Raw genomic sequence first — 22,033 nt, 5'->3', positions numbered from 1 at the left:
TTACCTCACTCAGGATGATGCCCTCCAGGTCTATCCATTTGCCTAGGAATTTCATAAATTCATTCCTTTTAATAGCTGAGTAGTACTCCATTGTGTAATGTACCACATTTTCTGTATCCATTCCTCTGTTGAGGCGCATCTAACATTCAAGGGCAAATGGAAGTGTGTTTGAACAGGCTGGATTCCTCATGATATTTTGTCTCTGTGGTGTATCCTCACTCTGAGCAGCCAGCAGTCACTGGAATACTTATACTTTCACAAAGAACACACAATCACATCCATATAGCTGGACCAAATACATTCCAAATCTCATAGTGAGAGATCAATGTTTTGTATTTGAGAAAAGTTAATGGAATGGAGACTTAAAGCATCTAGTTATTCATGACTACTATATCTTAACAAAAAAGGACAGCTTAGAAAAACAGAAAGGGAGCCATTTATGATATACCCATTTCTCTTAGATCTTGCATAGACATTATGACCACAATTGATGATGTCAATTTTTAATATGACAGATCTAGAATCATCTAGGAGATAAGCCTTGTGAGATATCTTGATTAAGGTTAATATTTGGGATTGTCTGTGAGTGATCATCCTGAGTGGGTGATTGGTGTGAGAAGGTCCCACATAGATTTTATGTGTGTGGTATATTGACCTACACAAAATGTAGAAAGTGACCTGAGCTCTAGCATTCTGCATTTTCTGCTTCTCATTCATAGATGTAATATGAGCAGCTGGTTCATGCTCCTTCCACTTCGTCTTCCACACTATAATAGACTGTACGCTTGAACTCTGTTTCCAAACAGTCTAGGTCCTTACATGGGGTGTAAGGAAGAAAGGTTCTTTATCTTGCTTTTGTCAGTGTATTTTAGCACACTAACAAAGGGAGATTAGTGCACATCCCTATGAGCCTGGAAGTGATGTTTTCACAGATGTAGTTCTTGAAATGGATTCCAACTGTACAGTCATGATGAAAAAGAAAGTTAGATTCTGTATCATCATGTTTCCAGTGAACCCTGAACTAAGAAGAGAGAAGAGCAAGATGAAATACAAACACTGTTTCCATGATTTTCTCTTCCTACTTGTATGAAATTTTCATGTGTAAACAATTGTCTTTCCACTTCAGTTTCAAAGAATATTTTACAAGGCACAAGGAGTCATTAGGTTTCATTTACACATTTGTCTCCATCCACTGTCCCATCTGAATGTTTCAGAGTCTTCAGTAGCACACAGATCTTTATTTTTATCAGTAATATTCTTCATTTTCCATCATGATTGTTGACTTACAAGGCATTTGTGATGCTGGAGAGCTGTCTTATTGGTAAAGTACATCCTTTGATTGCTCTTCCAGAGGATCTAAGTTCATGAAATTCCAAGCACACACATTGTGGCTCACAATGATCCATAATTCTAGTTCCTAGGCATCTGACTCCTTCATCTGGTTTCTGCAAGCACCAGGCACATATATCATATGCAGAAATGCATAGATCCAAAAAAGTCATAGTGATAAGAATATTAAAAATAACAATGCACATTATTTCAAATTTTCTACCAGTATGCCATTTACAGCTGTTAGAGCTGATGGATTATTAATAGGTTTATCTTAATTGCATCTTGGAATAGATCTCAAAAAGCCTTCAGAGATGACTTGCTGCTTTGAGTTCTCCAACCTCATCCTTTCACATAGATTTAGTGAATTGACACAGGCCCTCTTGAGAGGTACAAACCCATGGAATATTAGCCTCATTAATATGGGGACCTTTTGTTCATGGATATCACTCTTTATAAAGTCTTCATATATTTGAAGAAGGCATATACTTCCACATCCTCAAGCACCACCCTGCGATATTTAGTGTGATATTTGTCTTTGGTTCACTGCCATATAACCCATTAGGACTGCCAGCTGGAGCTATATAAATCAGGATTTGGGGAGTATGGAAATAGGAAAGAAGTTCACTTGAGAATGAAATTCAAGATCATATACAATATGGTCATCTATTTTATAATTTAACATCTATTATGATGTGTGAACTTAAAATATTCTATTTTTAAAAAGGATCAAGATACCCAAGCTATAGGGTATATTCATATCACCCCACTTTCTCTATAGAATCTTCATCAGAGCCTAGGCCTTACTTGTCAAATTTTACTCAAGATCACATTTTTAAATCTCATAGGCCCTTCATTTGTATTTGTATTTGAACTGAATACAGATGGGCAGCCACGGGGTCCCACAGTGCACCATGCATACCCTTTCACTGTATTTCTTTCCTCTATTCTTGTATTGGCTTCAGAGTATCAGAAGCCCCAGGAAGTGAGTATAGAGCCTCATTTTGAGAAGGTAAACTAAGGATTCCAGATCAGTTATAGCAAGTTTGCAGCTGAACTTTTGTCTCACACTTGCAAGTGAGAGTCAGGGGACAATATGCAAATCTCTTGGTGGGAAAGTGGGAAAGAGCTAGACAAAGGTATGATATGTATGTATGTATACATATATATTTCATGTATATTTTTTCATATATGTATGTATATAAGTATGTATGCCTATACTACTATATGTACATATGTATAGAAAAATATAATTTGAGTTGGTGTCTAACTAGAACCTGTACTCCTACTGACTAGTGTTCATGGTACTGAAAGATACTCTGCATTCTATCAGAGGGGCATCTACCAATGTAGCTATAAATCCTGAGACTTGAATGATTCTTGTTGTAAACAACTTCAATCTGTGGATTTATGGCCCACACCCTGAGATAGAACTGATGATTGACATTGCTCTTTGTAGCTAAGAACCTGAAGCCATATAGGCTATGGACCTACATGAAATGCAGATGTTAATGTTCTGCTAAAGGAACACAGAAAGTAAATGACTCCTACTGACATTCTGCTATACCCATAGATCAGTGTCCTGCTCAGCCATCATTAGAGGAGCTTCTTCATGTAGTGGATGTGAAGAAATACAGAGACTCACCAGTGGACAAGTCAGGGTGAATGAGAGACCTTGGAACACTCAAATTTAAAAGGAATGTCTTCATAAAATACCTCCCTGAGAGCTCAAGGATCTTTAAGGAAGAGGAGATGGAATGATTGTGTTTTATGTTTTGTGTGTGTGTGTGTGTTTGTGTGTGTGTGTGTGAACCAGAGGGGATGGATGACTGCAAGGAAACAGTGTCTTCCAGACACAACATGAATGGTGCTCGTGTGAACTAACAGAAATTGTGGTAGTACGTAGGGGTCCAGCACAGGTCTAAGTTAAATGGGGTCCTTGTGGTAAGAGGAGCAAATGAACAAACTCTCCTCCCTAACCAAGAAACTATTGCCAAGCAGCAACCACTCCCACAGTAAAAATTAATTTTCTTCAATGGAATATCACTGCAGTTATAAACATACCACTGAAGAGAAGACCTTATGCCCAGCAGTAGATTTCTATTTCAAAATGAACAGAAGGTTATTTTTATTGAATTGTTTTGTTTCATATTACTTTGTTTTTTGGCATTTATGACATTATTGGTGTTTGTTTATATATTATGTTTTATGTTGTTGTGTGTTTTTACTTTCTGTAACTTGGTATATATACAGTTTGTCTGTCTGTCTGTCTATCTATCTATCTATCTATCTATCTATCTATCTATCTATCATCTATCTATCTATCTAAATTTACTAGTGTTTATTTTCTAAAGAGAAAGAGAAAGAACCACAGAAATGAATGGTCAGGAGTGTGCGAAGAATGTGAGAGGAGCTGAAGAAGGGAATCCATGATCATAAAATGGTGGAAAACTTTTATTTTCACTTAAAAGGAATCAACATTAACTTCACATTCATGGGGTAATTATATATAACACATAAATGTATGCTTATATAATATATATGTATTTATAGCATATGTACAGCCAAGCCTTGCTTTTGAAGACTAAAGTTTTTTATTTAAGTTTAAACTTGTATTTGTTTTTTTACATTCCATATTTTATTCCCCCCACCCAACCTCCAATTATTCTACATCCCTGTCTCCACTTGGATGCTCCCATCCCCAACTCCACCTGACCTGTAAATTCTCTGGGGTCTCCAGTCTCTTGAGGGCTAGGTGCATCATCTCTGAATGAACACAGACCCGGAAGTCCTCTAACTGTATGTGTGTTGGGGGCCTCATGTAAGCTGGTGTATGCTGTCTGTTTGATGGTCCGGTGTTTGAGAAATCTTGGGGGTCCAGATTAATTGAGACTACTGGTCCTCCTATAGAACTGTCATTCTTCTCAGCTTCTCTCCACATTCCCTAATTCAACAATAGGTGTCAGGTGCTTTTGTCTATTGGTGGTGCAAATATCTGCATCTGACTCTTTCAGCTACTTGTTGAGTCTTTTTGAGGGCAGTTATGATAGGTACCTTTTTGTGAGCACTCCATAGCCTCAGTAATAGTGTCAGGCCTTGGGACTTCCCCTTGAGCTGGATCCCACTTTGGGTCTGTCCCTGGACCTTCTTTTCCTCAGGCTCCTCTCCATTTCCATCCCTGTAATTCTTTCAGATAGGAAAAATTATGGGTCAGAGTTGTGACTATGAGATGCCCCCTCTTCTTCACTTATTGTCCTGTCTTCTGGATGGAGGTAGGCTCTACAAGTTCCCTCTCTCTACTGTCAGTGTCAGGCATTTCATTTAAGAGCCCTCTCTTTGAGTCCTGAGAGTCTCTCACCTCCCAGGTCTCTGGTGCAATCTGGAGGGTCTCCCCAACCTCCTATTTCTTGAGGTTGCCTGTTGCCATTCTTTCTGCTGTCCTTTAGGGCTTTAGCCATTTTCACTCACCGATACCAGATCAGGTATCCCTCAACACCACTACCCCTCCCTGTCCACTTTCTCTCCCAAATCTTTTCTCCCCTCCCCACTTGTTATTGCTTTCTTCTCTCAAGTGGGACTGAGGAGTCCTCACTTTGGCACTTCATCCTGTTGACATTTTTGCGTCTGTGGACTTTATCTTGGGTATTCTGTACTGTATTTTTTTTGGGGGGGGGAAATAATATCCACTTATTAGTGTGTATATACCACGCATATCCTTTTGGACCTGAGTTACCTCACTCAGGATGATATTTTCTAGTTCCATCCATTTGCCTGCAAAACTCAGGATGTCCTTGTTCTTAATAGCTGAGTAGTATCCCATTGTGTAAACGAACCCCATTTTCTGTATCCATTCTTCTGTGGTGGGACATCTAGGATATTTCCAGTTTCTGGTTATGCTATGAACATAGAGGAACACATGCCCCTGTGGGTAGATCTATTTCCAACTTTCTGAGGAACCTCCATATTGATTTCCAGAGTGGTTGTACCAGTTTGCAATCCCAATAGCAATGGAGGAATGTTTCACTTTCTCTACATCCTCTCCAACATGTGTTGTCACCTGAGGTTGTGATCTTAGCCATACTGACTGGTGTAAGAAATCTCAGGGTCATTTTGATTTGTATCTCTCTGATCACTAAACACTTTGAACATCTGTTTAGGTGCTTCTCAGCCATTCAAGATTCCTCAGTTGTGAAATCTCAGTTTAGTTCTATACCCCATTTTTTGAAAGGGCTGTTTTTTTTTGTTTTTAGGTGATTAACTTCTTTTTTTTTTCTCATTAAACTTGTTTTAATGGCCTTAAAATTCTGTGACCTGCTTGTGGACGTTGTACATCGTGGTGCGGAGCCTAGTGCGCACCACGATGTACAACGTCCACAAGCAGTACGAGTCCGATTACGACGATGAGTCTTTTCCTTTCCCATTTTTGCTTTGAATTAGCGGTGGCTTTCACAACACCTGCGTTCTGACGGCAAACCCGTTGCGAAAAAGCAGTGATTAACTTCTTGAGTTCTTTATATATTTTAGATATTAGCCGTTGATCAGATGTGGAGTTAGTGAAGATTTTTTTTCCCAAGCTGTAGGTTGCCCATTGTCTATGTCCTTTGCTCATTGTCTATGTCCTTTGCCCATTGTCTATGTCCTTTGCTTTCCAGTTTCATGAGTTCCTTACAGCATGAGCCATTGGAGTTCCTGCTTGTGGACGTTGTACTCGTGGTGCGCACTAGGCTCCGCACCACGATGTACAACGTCCACAAGCAGTAAACGAACCCCATTTTCTGTATCCATTCTTCTGTGGTGGGACATCTAGGATATTTCCAGTTTCTGGTTATGCTATGAACATAGAGGAACACATGCCCCTGTGGGTAGATCTATTTCCAACTTTCTGAGGAACCTCCATATTGATTTCCAGAGTGGTTGTACCAGTTTGCAATCCCAANAGCAATGGAGGAATGTTTCACTTTCTCTACATCCTCTCCAACATGTGTTGTCACCTGAGGTTGTGATCTTAGCCATACTGACTGGTGTAAGAAATCTCAGGGTCATTTTGATTTGTATCTCTCTGATCACTAAACACTTTGAACATCTGTTTAGGTGCTTCTCAGCCATTCAAGATTCCTCAGTTGTGAAATCTCAGTTTAGTTCTATACCCCATTTTTTGAAAGGGCTGTTTTTTTTTGTTTTTAGGTGATTAACTTCTTTTTTTTTTCTCATTAAACTTTATGTCTGCTTGTGGACGTTGTACATCGTGGTGCGGAGCCTAGTGCGCACCACGATGTACAACGTCCACAAGCAGTGCCGGAATCTACGTGTCCGATTACGACGATGTTGATGTGAGTCTTTTCCTTTCCCATTTTTGCTTTGAATTAGCGGTGGCTTTCACAACACCTGCGTTCTGACGGCAAACCCGTTGCGAAAAAGCAGTGATTAACTTCTTGAGTTCTTTATATATTTTAGATATTAGCCGTTGATCAGATGTGGAGTTAGTGAAGATTTTTTTCCCAAGCTGTAGGTTGCCCATTGTCTATGTCCTTTGCTCATTGTCTATGTCCTTTGCCCATTGTCTATGTCCTTTGCTTTCCAGTTTCATGAGTTCCTTACAGCATGAGCCATTGGAGTTCTGTTTAGGAAATTTCTGCCCATGCAAAGGATTTCAAGGTTCTTTCCCAGTTTCTCTTCTGTTAGAATCAGTGATTCTGGTTTTATGTTAAGGTCCTTGATCCACTTGGACTTGCGCTTTATACAAGGTGACAAATACGGGTCTATTTTCATTCTTCTACATACAGACAGCCAGTAAGAACAGCACCATTTGTTGTATATGCTTCTTTTTACCATTTTTGGATTCTTTGTCAAGGATCAAGTGCCTATAGTTCTGTGGTTTTATTTCTTGGTCTTCAATTCTATTCCCTTGATCAATGTGTTTGTCTCTGTACCAATACCATGCAATTTTTATCACTATCACTTTGTAGTAAAGCTTGAGGTCAGAGATGGTGATCCCGCAAGTGCTCTTTTAATGTTAAGAATTGTTTTTACTATTCTGGTTTGTTGTTTTGTTTTGTTTTGTTTTGTTTTGTTTTGTTTTGTTTTTTGCCTTTCCAAATGAATTTGAGAATTTCTCTTTCCATGTCTTTGAAGAATTGTGTTAGGATTTTGATGGGGATTGCATTGAATCTATAGATTGCCTTTGGTAGGATGGTCATTTTTTATTATGTTAATTCTTTCAATCCATGAGCATGGGAGATCTATCTATTTTGTGAGTTCTTTGATTTCTTTCTTGAGAGAATTGAAGTTATTGATATACAGGTCTTTAACTTGTTTGCTTAGAGTTACCCCAAGATACTTTATATTATTTATGGCAATTGTGAAGGGAGTTGTTTCCCTAATTTCTTTCTCAGCCTGTTCATCCTTCGTATAAAGGAAGGCTACTGATTTATTTGAGTTAATTTTATATCCAGCCACTTTGCTGAAGTAGTTCATCAGCTGAGAAGGTCTTTGGTAGAATTTTTGGGGTGACTTATGTGTACACTCATATCATCTGCAAATAGTGATACCTTTATTCCTTCTTTACCAATTTGTGTCACTTTGATCTCTTTTTTTTTGTCTTATTTTTCTAGTTGACACTTCAAGCACTATATTGAATAGATATAGTGAGAGTGGGCATCCTTGTCTTGTCCCCAATTTCAGTGGGATTACTGAATTTAATTTGATATTGGCTGTTGGTTTGCAGTAAATTGCTTTTATTATGTTTAGGTATGGGCCTTGAAGTCCCGATCTCTCCAATACTTTTAACATGAAGCAGCATTGTATTTTGTCATATGCTTGTTATTTATCTAAGGAGATGATCATGTGATTTTTTTCCCTTTGAGTTTTTTTATGTAGTGGAGTTAATGGATTTTTGTATATTAAACCAACCTTGCATCCCTGGGAAGAAGTCTACATGATCGTTGTGAATCATGGTTTTGATGTGTTTTTGGATACAGTTTGCAAGAATTTTATTGAGTATTTTTACATTGATATTCATAAGCAAGATTGGTCTGAAGTTCTTTTTTTGTTGGGTCCTTGTGTGGTTTCAGTATCAGAGTAATTGTGGCTTCATAGAATGAGTTACATAGTGTTCCTTCTGTTTCTATTTTATGGAATAGTTTGAGGAAAATTGATATCAGGTCTTCTTTGACGGCCTGGTAGAATTCTGAACTAAATTCATCTGACCCTGGGCTTTTCTTTGTGGGGGGATGGGAGGTTTTTAATGACTTCTTCTATTTCTTTGTGTGATATGGGCCTGTTTAGATAGCTTACCTGCTCTTGATTTAATTTTGGTACATGTTATCTATCTAGAAAAACATCCATTTCATCTAGATTTTTCACTTTTTTTGAGTATAGGCTTTTATCATAGGATCTGATAATTTTTTGCATTCCTGCATTTCCCTTGTTATGTCTCCATTTTCATTTCTTATTTTATTAATTTAGATGCTGCCTCTTAGCCCTTTAGTTATTTTGGCTAGGGGTTTATCTATCATGTTGATTTTTTAAAAGAAACAGCTTCTGGTTTTGTTGATTCTTTGTATAGTTCTTTTTGTTTCTATGTGGTTGATTTCAGCCCCAAGTTTGATTATTTCCTGACTTCTACTCCTCTTGGGTATATTTACTTCTTTTTGTTCAAGAGCTTTCAGGTATGCTGTCAAGCTGCTAGTGTAAGCTCTCTTCAGTTTCTTTTAGGATACAATTAGAGCTATGAGTTTTCCTGTTACCACTACTTTCATTGTGTTCCATAAGTTTTGGTATGATGTGTCTTCATTTTCATTAAATTCTAAAAAGCCTTTAATTTCTTTCTTTATTTCTTCGCTGACAAAATTATCATTGAGTAAAGAGTTGTTCAGTTTCCACATGTATGTTTGCTTTCTGTGGGTTTTGCTGTTCTTAAAGACCAGAATTATGTCATGGTGATCTGTTAGGATGTATGGTATTTTTTCAGTCTATGTGTATTGTTTGAGTTTTGTTTTGTGACCAATTATATGGTTGATTTTCGAGAAGGTAACATGGGGTTCTGAGAAGAAGGTGTATTCTTTTGTTTTAGGGTGAAATGTTCTGTAGAAATCTGTTAAATCTATTTGGCTCATAACATCTCTTAGTTTCACTGTATCTCTGTTTAGTTTCTGTTTCAATTACCTGTCCATTGGTGAGAGTTCAAATCTCCCATTATTATTGTGTAGGGTTCAATGTGTGTTCTGAGTTTTAATAAAGTTTCTTTTATGAAATTGGATGCTCTTCCATTTGGTGCATAGATGTTCTGAATTGAGACTTTATCTTGGTGGAATTTTCCCTTGCTGAATATGAAGTGTCCTTCTTCATCAGGCCTGATACCTTTTGGTTGAAAGTCTATTTTATTGGATATTAGAATGCGAACTCCTGCTTTTTTTCCTGGGACTATTTGCTTGGAAGATAATTTTCTATATTTTTACTCTGAGATAGTGCCTATCTTTGTTATTGAGTTGTGTTTCTTGTATGCAGCAAAATGCTTGATCTTATTTGCATATCCAGTCTGTAGCTTATGTCATTTTATAGATGAGTTGAGTCCATTAATATTGAGATATATTAAAAGGAGATGACTGTTGGTTCCTGATATATTTGTTTTTGTAGGTGGCTTTATGTGCTTGTGGCTCTCTGCTTTTGACTTTGTCATGAGATCTTTAATATCTTGTCCTTTCTTTGGTGCAGGTATCTTCCATGTGTTATTGTTTTACTTCCAGGATCCTCCATAGGGCTGGATTGGTAGATAGATACTGTTCGAATTTGGTTCTTTCCTGGAATATTTTTGGTTCCTTCATCTATATTGATTGAGAGTTTTTCTGGGTATAGTAGCCTTGGTTGGCATTTGTGTTCTCTTAGAGTCTACATGACTACTCAAAAGGCTCTTCTGGATATAGTAATCTCTGTTGAGAAGTCTAATGTAATTCTGATAGGTCTATCTTTGTATGTTACTTGTCCCCTTTCCCTTGCAGCTTTTAATAGTTTTTCTTTGCTCTGTGTGTTTAGTGTTTTGATAATTATGTGATGAGAAGATTTTCTTTACTGGACCCATTTATTTGGTGTTCTATATGCTTCTTGTACCTTTATGGCCATCTCTTTCTTTAGGTTGGGGAAGTTTTCTTCTATGATTTTATTGAAGACATTTTTAGGTCTTTTGAGCTGGGAATCTCCATTCTCTTGTATTCTGATTATTCTTAGATTTGGTCTTTTCACTGCATCCTGAATTTCCTGGATGCTCTCGCTTAGGAGTTTTTAATGTTTTGTATTGTCTTTGACCATTGTGTCAATCTCTACTACAGTATCTTCTACACATGAAATTATCTCTTCTATATCTTGTATTCTGTTGGAATACTTACATCTGTAATTCCTGACTTCTTTTCTAGGTTTTCAATTTTTAGGTTTGCCTCCATTTATGTTTTCTTTATTGATTCTACTTTGACTTTTAGGTCTTGGATTGCTTTATTCAATTCCTTCACCTGTTTAACTGTGAAGACAGATTTTTTAGGACAGATTCCTGATTTTCAAGTATGTTGGTGTATTCAGGGCTTACTGTGTTGGGAGAACTGAGTTCTGAAGATGCCCACGTATTTTGGCTTCTGTTGCTTAAGGTCTTGGGCTTACCTTTTACCATCTGGATATTCCTGGTGTTTGTTGGTCTCAGTGACTTTTTGGAGTCTGCCTCTTTTGTCGTTGGGTTGTTTCAGATCTCCTGGTAGGCCTGTGTCCCTGGTAGTTCCAACTGGTGACTCGTAACAGGGGCAAAGAAGCTGCTGATCTGTTGCCCTGGCTGCAGTAGATCTCTTGGGAGGCCTTCAGTCTGTTGGTTCTTCAGTGGAGCAGTCAATCTGTTGTCTAACTGCTATGATTGTAGTGGGTTCTCAACCCCTCTGAGTGCAGCAGGTCTTCTAGTATGTATTGAGATATGGAGTTTACATAGGAGCAGACCAACTAGGAGTCTGCCCCAGCAGAAAGTATTGGGTGGAATGAGTGGAAGGTACAGAAGGGGACTGCTGTTCGGGAGGGTGGGTGTTTGTTAGGTGATGAGTCCACCAGGCTCCCAGCTGCAGCTTAGGGATTCTGTTGTTTGGGTGGGGCCTTCTTACCAACTGCTTTGAGTGCAGTGGTTCCTCTAGGATGGGTTGGGATATGAAGTCTTCACAGAAGCAGAGCAACTAGGGGTCTGCTCCAGCAAAGGACCAGACTTAAATATTTTTACGGCTTTTTTTTTAAATTATACATAAAAGAACATGGAAATTTTACCTCCCAAGTTCCTATGCTCTCCCCTTACATATTGTGAGAAGCCCATGTTTAACTGCAGCAGTCTTTGGATTTGTAAGATGCCTGGCTCCATGTGTTCAATCTAAATGAGCAGTAGTAAATGACATGGGAGCACAGTCTGAATTCACTTCAGCTGTCACAAAGCATAGTTTAGTGAAGATCTAGAGCAACTGACATCTTGTTAGGCACTGATGGGTTAGTTACTCATATGTTATAGTTTAGTGTTTGGGTTTGTAAACTACTATTGTTTATTAACTAATTAATTCAATTTATATCCCAATCCAGCCCCCAACTTCTACTAGTCTCCCCCTGACACAGTTTCTTTCCCCATAATCCCCCCCTTCTTCTCTGAGAAAGGGGAGCCCCACCCACCATCCCAGGTACCAACACACTATGGCACATCAAGTTACTGCAGGACTTGGCTCATGTTCTCTCACTGCTAGAAAAGGCAGCTCAGTTAGGAGAACAGGGTCCAATCAGTTAACAGAGTCAAGGATCATTCTTGCTCCAGTTGTTTGTGGACTCACATGAATACCAAGCTGCACAACTGCTACTTATGGGCAGGGGTTGGGTGGGAGGGGGCTAGATCTAGCCCATGAAAGCTGTTTGGCTGACTGTTCAGTCTCTGGGAGCCCCCCCAAGTGCAGAGGTTAGCTGACTGTGCTAGTCTTGTGGATTCCTGATCCCCTCTGGGTCCCTTTACCCTTCCCCTAACTCTTTCACATGACTTCTTGAACTTTAATGTTTGACTCTTGATCTCTGCACCTGTTTTGGTCAGCTGTTGGGTGGAGTCTCTCAGAGGACTGTTATGTTAGGCTCCCCTCCATTCCCTATTACCCTTTCCACCCCCTGCCTGCTGGGTTCTTCAGCATGCCCAGCCTCACTGAGGTCTAACTTTTCCCTGCTGTGCTCCATCTTCAGGTCCACACAGACACCTGCAATGATGGAGGCCCTCAGCTATCAGTGACCACTAGGTGACACTCCTAACCCATTCCCTGCCTGTTGGCTTCTCCAGGAAAACCCAGAAGTAAGTTCCCCCTTCATCATCTGCACTTCTTGTCCTGGGCTACAGTTCTGCCCACTTCCCTGAAGACCTGCTTCTACCCAGTACACCCAGGTGAGATCCCCATTCCTCAGTCTCCTGCTCTGTCTTTTAACAAACCCAGAAGCTTTCCTGTTTGCCCTTTCCTCTTATCTCCATCTTCTGTTCATACCTCTACCAGCAATCCTGGAGGTCAGTGACCTGAAGCCATCAGTGACTACCAGCTCTGCCTTTATCCCTGGAATCTTGCTGCCACTCAGAACAAACAGCTCTATCTTCAATCCCAGTGGCCTGCTGACATCAGGAGAGTACCAGCTTTACCTGTATCCTGGAGGCCTTTTGCCTTCAGGGACTACCAGGCCTGCCAACACCAGAGATTGGAAAGGTTATATATATATATATATATATATATATATATATATATATATATATAATCAATTATTATTATTTTATTTTATTTTATTTTATTTTTATTGGTTATTTTCTTTATTTACATTTCGAATATTATCCCCTTTCCCGGTTTCCCTCCCTCCTGGAAACACCATATCTCCTCCCCATCCCCCTGCTTCTATGAGGATGCTCCCCCATCCACCCATCCCCCCCCCCACCTTAGCATTCTTCTATGCTGAGTCATTGAGTCTTCACAGGACCAAGGGCCTCTCCTCCCATTAATGCCAGATAAGGCCATCCTCTGTTACTTATGAAGCTGGAGCCATGGGTCCCTCCATGTGTACTCTTTGGTTGGTCCTTGGGAGCTCTGGGGGATCTGGTTGGTTGATATTGTTGTTCTTCCTATGGGATTACTAATCCCTTCAGCTCCTTCAGTCCTTCCCCTAACTCCTCCATTCGGGTCGACTAGGAGCTTTCTTAATCCACAAACCATCTCTGTATTATGTTGGTATGTTAACAGTTTATAAATGAGATCTGAACATGCTTATCACAAATAATTTGATGTTTTATACCTAAAAAGTTGCTATATAAAATTTTATATTTAGTGAAAATAGAAGAATATGCATATTGATTAAATGCATATTTAATTTCAATACTATTCTGGCTTAATGTTAGCACATTAATATCAGATGAATAATTAACTTTGGATATCAAATACCATGAGCTATCCTGTAGTCATTTGATTAATGACATACATCTGGAAATCTTGCCTCCATGCATAGATTAGATGACCTAGAACTTAGGTACCCAAGGATGTCTGTAATCTTATGGGTCTCTTGCTTCTATCTCCCCAGTTCTGGAATACAGATATGAATCTCACTCACTGTCATGATATTTTGTTTACTTTTCTTTTTCTTGTACTTTACACATAATACTATATTTATAATTCACCTCACATATACTCTCATAATTCACTAACCTGAGTTCAGGTGGTTATTTCATCTCTGTTATTGCTATTAATTTTCCTTCACACTCAAACATTTTTTTTCCTTTAGATATGAACAATCTCTGATGTTGTGGTCTATTGGTCTATGTAAATTCATTACTTTATTTATGGTGACTGTGGCCCCTTCTGGAGAATTTTGAAGAGTGAGCAAGACCATATTTAGCTAGTTTTAATCCTGATCATTTCTAGACTTCTCTAGAATATGCCTTTGTGGAATAACCCCTTTTGGTATTGCAGGCACAATGAAGTGAAGAAACCTGTTTTTTTCTTATTCTCCTCCATAATCCCAAAGTTATAACTCTCCTTAATGTCCCTGATGTTGTGAGAAACATGGTTGTCAGTTTCTGCTGGGTTACTTTGGGATTAAAGCTTCTCTGATCCTAGGCTTATACTAATGTCACCTAGGATTTTTACAGAGCTTATCAAGGCTTCTTCTTGCATCTCTGTTTCATGTTTATCTTGGAAGTTGGGGCCCAAATATCTGAAGCCCTGTTCATGTCCTCTTTATAAAAGTGAATTTGGCGATAGGAGACAATGAACAAATTATCTTCAATTTTTTTGACTTCCCTCCTTCCCTTCCTCCAGCATTAGTATCTTTTATGGGACATTTTTCTTACTCTGTTTCTTTCTTGTATTCCTGTGATTTTTCTCAGCATATTTTATTGTGTATTCTAGAATGGTTAATCTGAGACAGCTCTCCTAAAGTTTCTACAAAAGTCACCTGGTTTAAATATGTCTTGGATTTTAACCTAAACTTTTTAGATCCCATAGTAGATTTCTGTTGGTGATGGGGAAGCCAATCACTTTCAGTTTTTGCTTGTGCTCTCTCTGATGGCATTTTTTTTTTTGCATGTTGGTTGACACCAGCCACTCTCACATACTGCCCAGGCATTTGTTTTCATTTTCTGTCTGCTTTGCATGGGTTCTGCCTGCCCAGCCCAACCCAGCTGCTCAGAATTTATAAACCAGGCCTTTGCATTGTGACTGAACAGCATCAGACAGGCAGGGGAACAATATGGTATCAGAGACCCATGTCCTCATATTTTTGCTGCTATGGGTGTCTGGTGAGACATTTAAAGTATTATAATCTTTTCAGGGTCATATCTTTGTATATAAGACATTTATACTATGTGTCAGTGTGTAATATTTCTTCCATAATAATGTTCTGACAGTATGACATTATAAGGTCATTTAAACCACAAATTTTAACTATTATTTGAATCTATGTTTGTGTATGTGTGCATATTCACTGTTTACTCATTATTGCAGGTGCTTGTGGGGAAATTGTGTTGACCCAGTCTATACCATCCCTGACTGTGTCAGCAGGAGAGAGGGTCACTATCAGCTGCAAATCCAGTCAGAATCTTTTATGGAGTGGAAACCAAAGGTACTGTTTGGTCTGGCACCAGTGGAAACCAGGGCAAACTCCTACACCGTTGATCACCTGGACATCTGATAGGTACTTTGGGGTCCCTGATCGTTTCATAGGCAGTGGATCTGTGACAGATTTCACTCTGACCATCAGCAGTGTGCAGGCTGAAGATGTGGCAGTTTATTTCTGTCAGCAGCATTTACACATTCCTCCCACAGTGCTTCAGCCTCCTACACAAACCTCCTTGAGAGTCTCACCAGCTGCCTGCATCACACACAGCCCTGGCCTGCACACTTCCCCCTTCTCCCTGCGAGTTGATGTGCTTGAAAAAACAGACAAAAAATTGCTGAGCCCAGCAAAAAAATAATGTGTTCAGTGCCTCTTATGAATTTTGGTATGAAAAGTCTATACCCCAAAATCTAGAAAAGAATTCAGTGTTGTCTTTGTAGTCTTTCTGTAACAGTTTAGCACAAACTCTGTTGTTTGAAGGTGAGGGATTTATCCTTTTTTATTTCTGTAAATCTGGTATCAACCATAAGATTCTACAGACTGAGGTGGTGATGTTGGCAAATTGCATTTTGGTTTGTTGTCTCCAGGTAAGGAAACTTTTTTTTTTTTCTAGTTTCTAGGGACTTTTCTTCCTTAATTGTGTATGTATTTTTCCTGATTCTTTTCTTTTCACAAAGAAAAAAATTAATCCTTGTATTTAGTTAATCTTTATGTGGATGTGTGCCCCCTCCTCTCTCTCTGCCCCTCTCTCTCTGTGTCTCCCTCTTTCTCTCTGTAGGTAAGAATGTATGCTGTGTTTTGGACATCTGAGGACAACTTGGACTTTATTCTTTCTTTTTGCCATGTGCGCTCTTGTGATAATTAGTTGACATCAAGCTAGGTGGCAAGAATCTTTGCATCCTGAGCCATCTTTCTGCAATTTAAATGTTTTTATTGATGTGCATTCATTACACATAAGTTTCATAATGTGATATCTTTCAAGTATATCATATATTTTGACCATATCCACTAAACATTAGTATTTCCATTTTCCTTTCCTGTTATCATTTTTCTTTTTAGTCCCTCATCTAATTTTTTTCTCTCTCTCTGTCTCTCTCATTCTCTGTCCATCTCTCTTCTCTATTTAAATCTCTCTATTTCATGCACTTATACACATACATACATATGTACATATACATACACATACAAATAAATACACAAATAAATATCACACACATAAACACCCACGTGCACATGTATATACAGATGCACACACGAATAGAATCACAAACCCACACACACACACACGAACTGAACATTTCACATATATAGGATCCACAAAGGAGTGAACATATGTTTTTTGTTCCCCCTTTTTTCTGAGTCCACATATTCCTATGAATTATTTTTATCTGTCTTCTGCTTTTATTGGATATTTTATTTACTTGCATTTCAAATGTTATCCTCTTTTCTGGTTTCTCTTCCAGAAATCCCCTGTCTCATCCTTGTTACCCTTGTTTCTATGACGTTGCTCCCTCACCCACCCATCTACTCCTGCCTCCCCGCCCTGGCAATTCCCTACCCTGGAGTCTTTATAGGACCAAGGACCCTTCATCCCATTGATGTCAAACAAGGCTACATATGACTGGAGCCATAGGTTCCTCCATGTGTACTCTTTGGTTAGTGGTTTGGTCCCTAGGAGCTCTGGGATGTTTGACTGGTTGATATTGTTTTTCCTATGGGTTGCAAACCCCTTCAGCTCCTTCAGTCCTTTCTCTTAGTCCTCCAATGAGGACCCCATGCTCAGTCCAATGGTTGGCTGCAAGCATCTGCTTCTGTATTTGTCAGGCTCTGGCACAGCCTCTCAGGAGACAGCTATATCAGACTCCTGTCAGCAAGCAATTTCTGGCATCTTAAATAGTGTCTGGGTTTGGTGTTTGTATATGGGATGGATCCCCAGGTGGGGACGTCTCTGGATGTCCTTTCCTTCAGTCTTTGCTTCACACTTTGTCTCCATATTTCCTCCCTTGAGTATTTGCTCCCCCTTCTAAGAAGGTCTGAAGCATTCACACTTTCGCCTTCCTTCTTCTTGAGCTTCATATGGTCTGTGAATTATAAGAAATTATGAAGATGGCATGGAAGTAGAAACCGCACCAACTGTTGCCAGACAATTTGAGGATGCAGATGTTGATCACTGAAGATGATTTATGCTACTATACAATTCTGCTCATACTTGTAGGCATAAACTTGGTGCCTCTTCACTACAGAATGGGGCTGGTGAAAGGCCTGAGAGGGAGCAGCCTTTAGCATTTTCCACAGAGGCATGGGTCCTCTACTTGGGGCTCAGCCACATCTTACCATGACACAATACTTGCATGCTAGCTTCTGTTCATCCTCATGTACCATCAGCACTGTTATGTTCCCTTGGGTTAGGTCTTTGACTGTCCACCCTCTTAACATGAGCTTTCTGTCACAGAATAATCTGAAATGAAGTCTACAGGTTATTCTTAATGATATTTTGTCTTTGTTAACAAATAAATCTGGGTTTTCTATAAAAAATAACGAAAGAAAAGAAAAATAATATAAACTGTATGGGTTGGGAGGTATATAGAATTTGGTAGGAGTTTAGGGGAGAAGGGAAATAATATTCAAATATATAATATAAAAGCTTTATAAACAAAGTGTGAATATTGAGTGAAGCAGCTATAAGATCCCTTATGATGTGCTTGAAATGCTCTGTGAATGGTTTGGTCAACACAAACTACCACTGAGACAAGAGCATGTCTTCCTCTGAGGATTGAGCTGCTTTTTATGTTGAATCATTAAACAAAGACCCAGGATGTTCAAAGCATCTTCAAAGCCACTTGTACATGACCTGGAAAGGAGCCTCTGGTCCAGTTTTCCGGGATAGGTATAGCTGCTCTCCTGCTATGGGTGCTGCTTCTCTGGGTGTCAGTGTTTGTGTTCAGATGAAAGGGTGTCCTGGGAATTGGAAGTCCAGGGACCATACAGCTCTGGGGAAAGAAGGAATTCCACTGGAAGGGTATTGTGAGACATGAGAACTCAGGAACTTTACAGCTCTGAGGTGGATGGAAGGGAATCCTGAGACAGGGGAGTTCAGGAACCAAATAGCTCTGAGAGGAAGCCTATTTAGCAGAGGTAATTGCAGCTCCCAGTGGTGGGTTTCCCCTGCTGAGCTGAAGAGCTCAGGAGCCCCAGCCCTGCTCTTTCTTTCTTTTTTCTCTTCATTTCTCCTTGAATTTTTCTGAAGAAAGAGTCACATCATCAGAAAATCTTATGAAAGAGACTTATTGGAGGGTCCAGGGTGTGAAGGGATGAATCTAGTGATGGCTGCCCTCTGCTCCTCAGAGTGAGCAGCAGGAATTTGGATAAATGGCAGAGTATATACAGCACTTCTCAGGGGGCAGAGCTTTTCACAGTAGAGCTTTCCAGATGGAGGATTGGTGAAATTTTAAGAACTGAGCTTGTGAGCCTTTCGTGTTCATGGATTGGTGGGTTTTCCTGCTTAGGGACTGGTGGCTCTTTTTCACCTGCCTTGTCCTGCATCTGACCTGTGGGTTAGGCTGCTGCTGGTTTTTGATGAGGTGTCATCTCTGTGGGGCTGCTGGCAGGGAGAAGGCTGGGGAGAAAGTATTGCCACTGTGGACAGCTCCTGCAGCTGTGTTTCACCAAAGCTGTAGGCTGAGGCAGGAAAGAGGTCTTGACATTGTGGACAGCTCCTCATGACAGCAGTAGGCTGAGGTAGGAAAGGAGTACCACCATGGACAGCTCTTGAGCAGTAGCTCCTGCTGAGGCAGGTGAGGCAAGCACCATAGACAGACTGCGGACTGAAGAGATGTCTTGGTGCTGCCATTTTGATAGCTCCTGAGGAGGTATCTCACCACTGGGTCCTGAAGGAGGGGCTGAAACAAAAATTTTTATAGTGGTGTGTAAGGTGGAAGGCAACAGCCACACAGAAGGTTGTTCTCTGATCTCTACTCCTGTACTACGGCAATGAAAGTTAACCTCACATATGAATATGAATACATATAGACACATCACACACCAAAATACAGAAATCAGACAAAATAAGTATTCTTGGTATTAATTATATTACTTATCTTCATCAAGTCTTTATTCTTATTCCTTCTTAGAAAACATTATCATTGAGTGTGGACAATTTTGAGGAAGCAAGTTATGCTTAAAATATCTTATATTCTTTTTTAAAATATATATTTTTTACAATCCATATTTTGTCCCCACCACACCCACCCTCTGACTGTTCCAATCCCATACCTCCTCCCCACCCCTGTCTCCACTCCACATGGATATCTCCACCCCTGACTCCACCCGACCTCTAAATTACCTGGGGTCTTCAGTCTCTTGAATCATCTCTGAATGAACACAGACCCAGAAGTCCTCTACTGTATGTGTGTTGGGTCTATCATGTCAGCTGGTTTATGCTGTTTGTTTGATGGTCCAGTGTTTAGAGATCTCAGGGGTCCAGGTTAATTGAGACTGCTAGTCCTCCTAAAGGATCACCCTTATCCTCATCTACTTTCAGCCTCCCCTAATTCTACAACAGGGGTCAGTTGCTTATGTCCATTGGTTGGGTGGAAATATCTGCATCTAACTCTTTCAGCTGCTTCTTGGATCTTTCAGAGGGCCGTCATGATAGGTCCTTTCTTGTGAGTGCTCCATAGCCTCAGTAATAGTGTCAGGCCTTGGGAATTCCCCTTGAGCTGGATCTCACTTTGGGCATGTTGCTGGACCTTTCCCCCATCAGGTTCCTCTCCATTTCTTTCCCAGTAATTCTTTCAGACTTGAACAATTATGGATCAGAGAAGTGACTGTGGGATGGCAACCCCTTCCCTCACTTGATATCCTGTCTTCCTGATGGAGGTGGGCTCTATAAGTTTCTTCTACCTACTGTCAGGCATTTCATCTAAGGTCCATCACTTTGAGTCCTGAGAATCTCTCACCTCCCAGGTTTCTGGTGCATTCTGGAGGGTCCCCTAACCTCCTATTTCCCGAGATTGCCTGTTTCAATTCTTTCAGCTAGCCATCATGGCTTCAGCTCTTTTCCCTCACCCAATACCAGATCAGGTTTCCCTCAACCCCACTACCCCTTCCTGTCCACTTTCCCTCCCAGGTCCCTCTCTCCTTCCTAACATGTGATTGCTTTCTTTTCTTTCCAGTTTCATGAGGTTCCACTTATCAATTGTTGATCTTAGAGCATGAGCCATTGAAGTTCTGTTTAGGAAACTTCCTCCTTTACCAATGAGTTCCAGACTCTTTCCCAATTTCTCTTCTATTAAATTAAGTATATCTGGTTTTCTGTTGAGGTCCTTGATCCATTTGGACTTGAGATTTGCGCAAAGTGACAAATATGGGTCTATTTTCACTCTTCTACATACAGACAGCCAGTTAGACCAGCACTATTTATTGAAGATGCTTTGTTTTTCCATTGTATATTTTTTAGCATCTTTGTCAAGTGCAAGTGTCCATAAGTGTGTGGTTTTATTTCTGGGTCTTCAATTCTATTCCATTGATCAATGTGTCTGTCTCTGTACCATGCAGTTTTATTACCTGGGGATCACCATCCCTGATGTCAAGCTTTACTACATAACAATAGTGATTAAAAACTCCAAGGATCTGCTTGGCCCCTCCTTGATCTCTTAAGCTCTCACCATTGTTACTCTTATCTCTAGCTCTCTTTCTCTCTCTCCCTTCCCCCTTCTCTCCACATAGCCATGGCCTACCTGTCTCTTTCTTTTACCTTCTCCCTTTCTCTTTGCCTTTCTACAATAAAGCTCTAAACCATAGACTGTCTCTGCTCATCAAGGCCCACCATGCTTGAATGATGGAATAGGCTTTCCCCTTTTATCTGGTCTAACTGGCTGTCTGTATGTAGAAGAGTGAAAATAGACCCATATTTTTCATTTTGCACAAAGCTCAAGTCCAAATGGATCAAGGACCCATGATTCTTACTAACTGCTCTGAGTGCAGTGGATCCTCTAGGATGGATCAGGATATGGAGTCTTCATGGGATTAGACCAACTAAAGGTCTGCCCTAGCAGCAAGGACCAAGCCAAAGGGGCAATAGCTTACATTCTTTACATAGTGTATTTGTATTTCTCCCCCAATCACATCTCTAAAAGATTAGAGAGTAAGAATCCAATAGAATCGACTTTTAGACTCCTTTTTTTTAAAATATATTTTTTATTTACATTTCAAATGGTATCTCAAAGTTTCCCTGTAACCTCCCCCTGCCCTGCTCCCTACCCACCCACTTCCACTTCTTGACCCTGTACTGGGGCATATAAAGTTTGCAAGACCAAGGGGCCTCTCTTCCCAATGATGGCAGACTAGGCCATCTTCTGCTACATATGAAGCTAGAGACACAAGCTCTGGGGAGTACTGGTTAGTTCATATTGTTGTTCCACCTATAGAGTTGCAGACCCCTTCAGCTCCTTGAGTGCTTTCTCTAGCTTCTCCATTGGAGGCCCTGTGTTCCATGCTCCACAGTAGATGACTGTGAGCATCCACTTCTGTATTTGCCAGGCACTGGCATAACATTGTTAAAAGTTACATATCTAAAGGTCCT

General features: G+C 40.0%; 1 gene segment (V, D, J or C); it reads left to right on the top strand.

Moving 5' to 3' along the window:
- Positions 1–15,076: 15,076 nt before the first annotated feature.
- LOC110288149 lies at positions 15,077–15,808 on the top strand. The segment is given in 2 exon segments: positions 15,077–15,133; positions 15,339–15,808. Coding segments are annotated over 2 exon segments (519 nt in total).
- Positions 15,809–22,033: the final 6,225 nt, after the last annotated feature.

The sequence above is a fragment of the Mus caroli genome, unplaced genomic scaffold (assembly GCF_900094665.2).
Source record: "Mus caroli unplaced genomic scaffold, CAROLI_EIJ_v1.1 scaffold_8497_1, whole genome shotgun sequence".
Classification (NCBI taxonomy): domain Eukaryota; kingdom Metazoa; phylum Chordata; class Mammalia; order Rodentia; family Muridae; genus Mus; species Mus caroli.
This window is presented reverse-complemented; position numbering and strand designations above follow the sequence as displayed.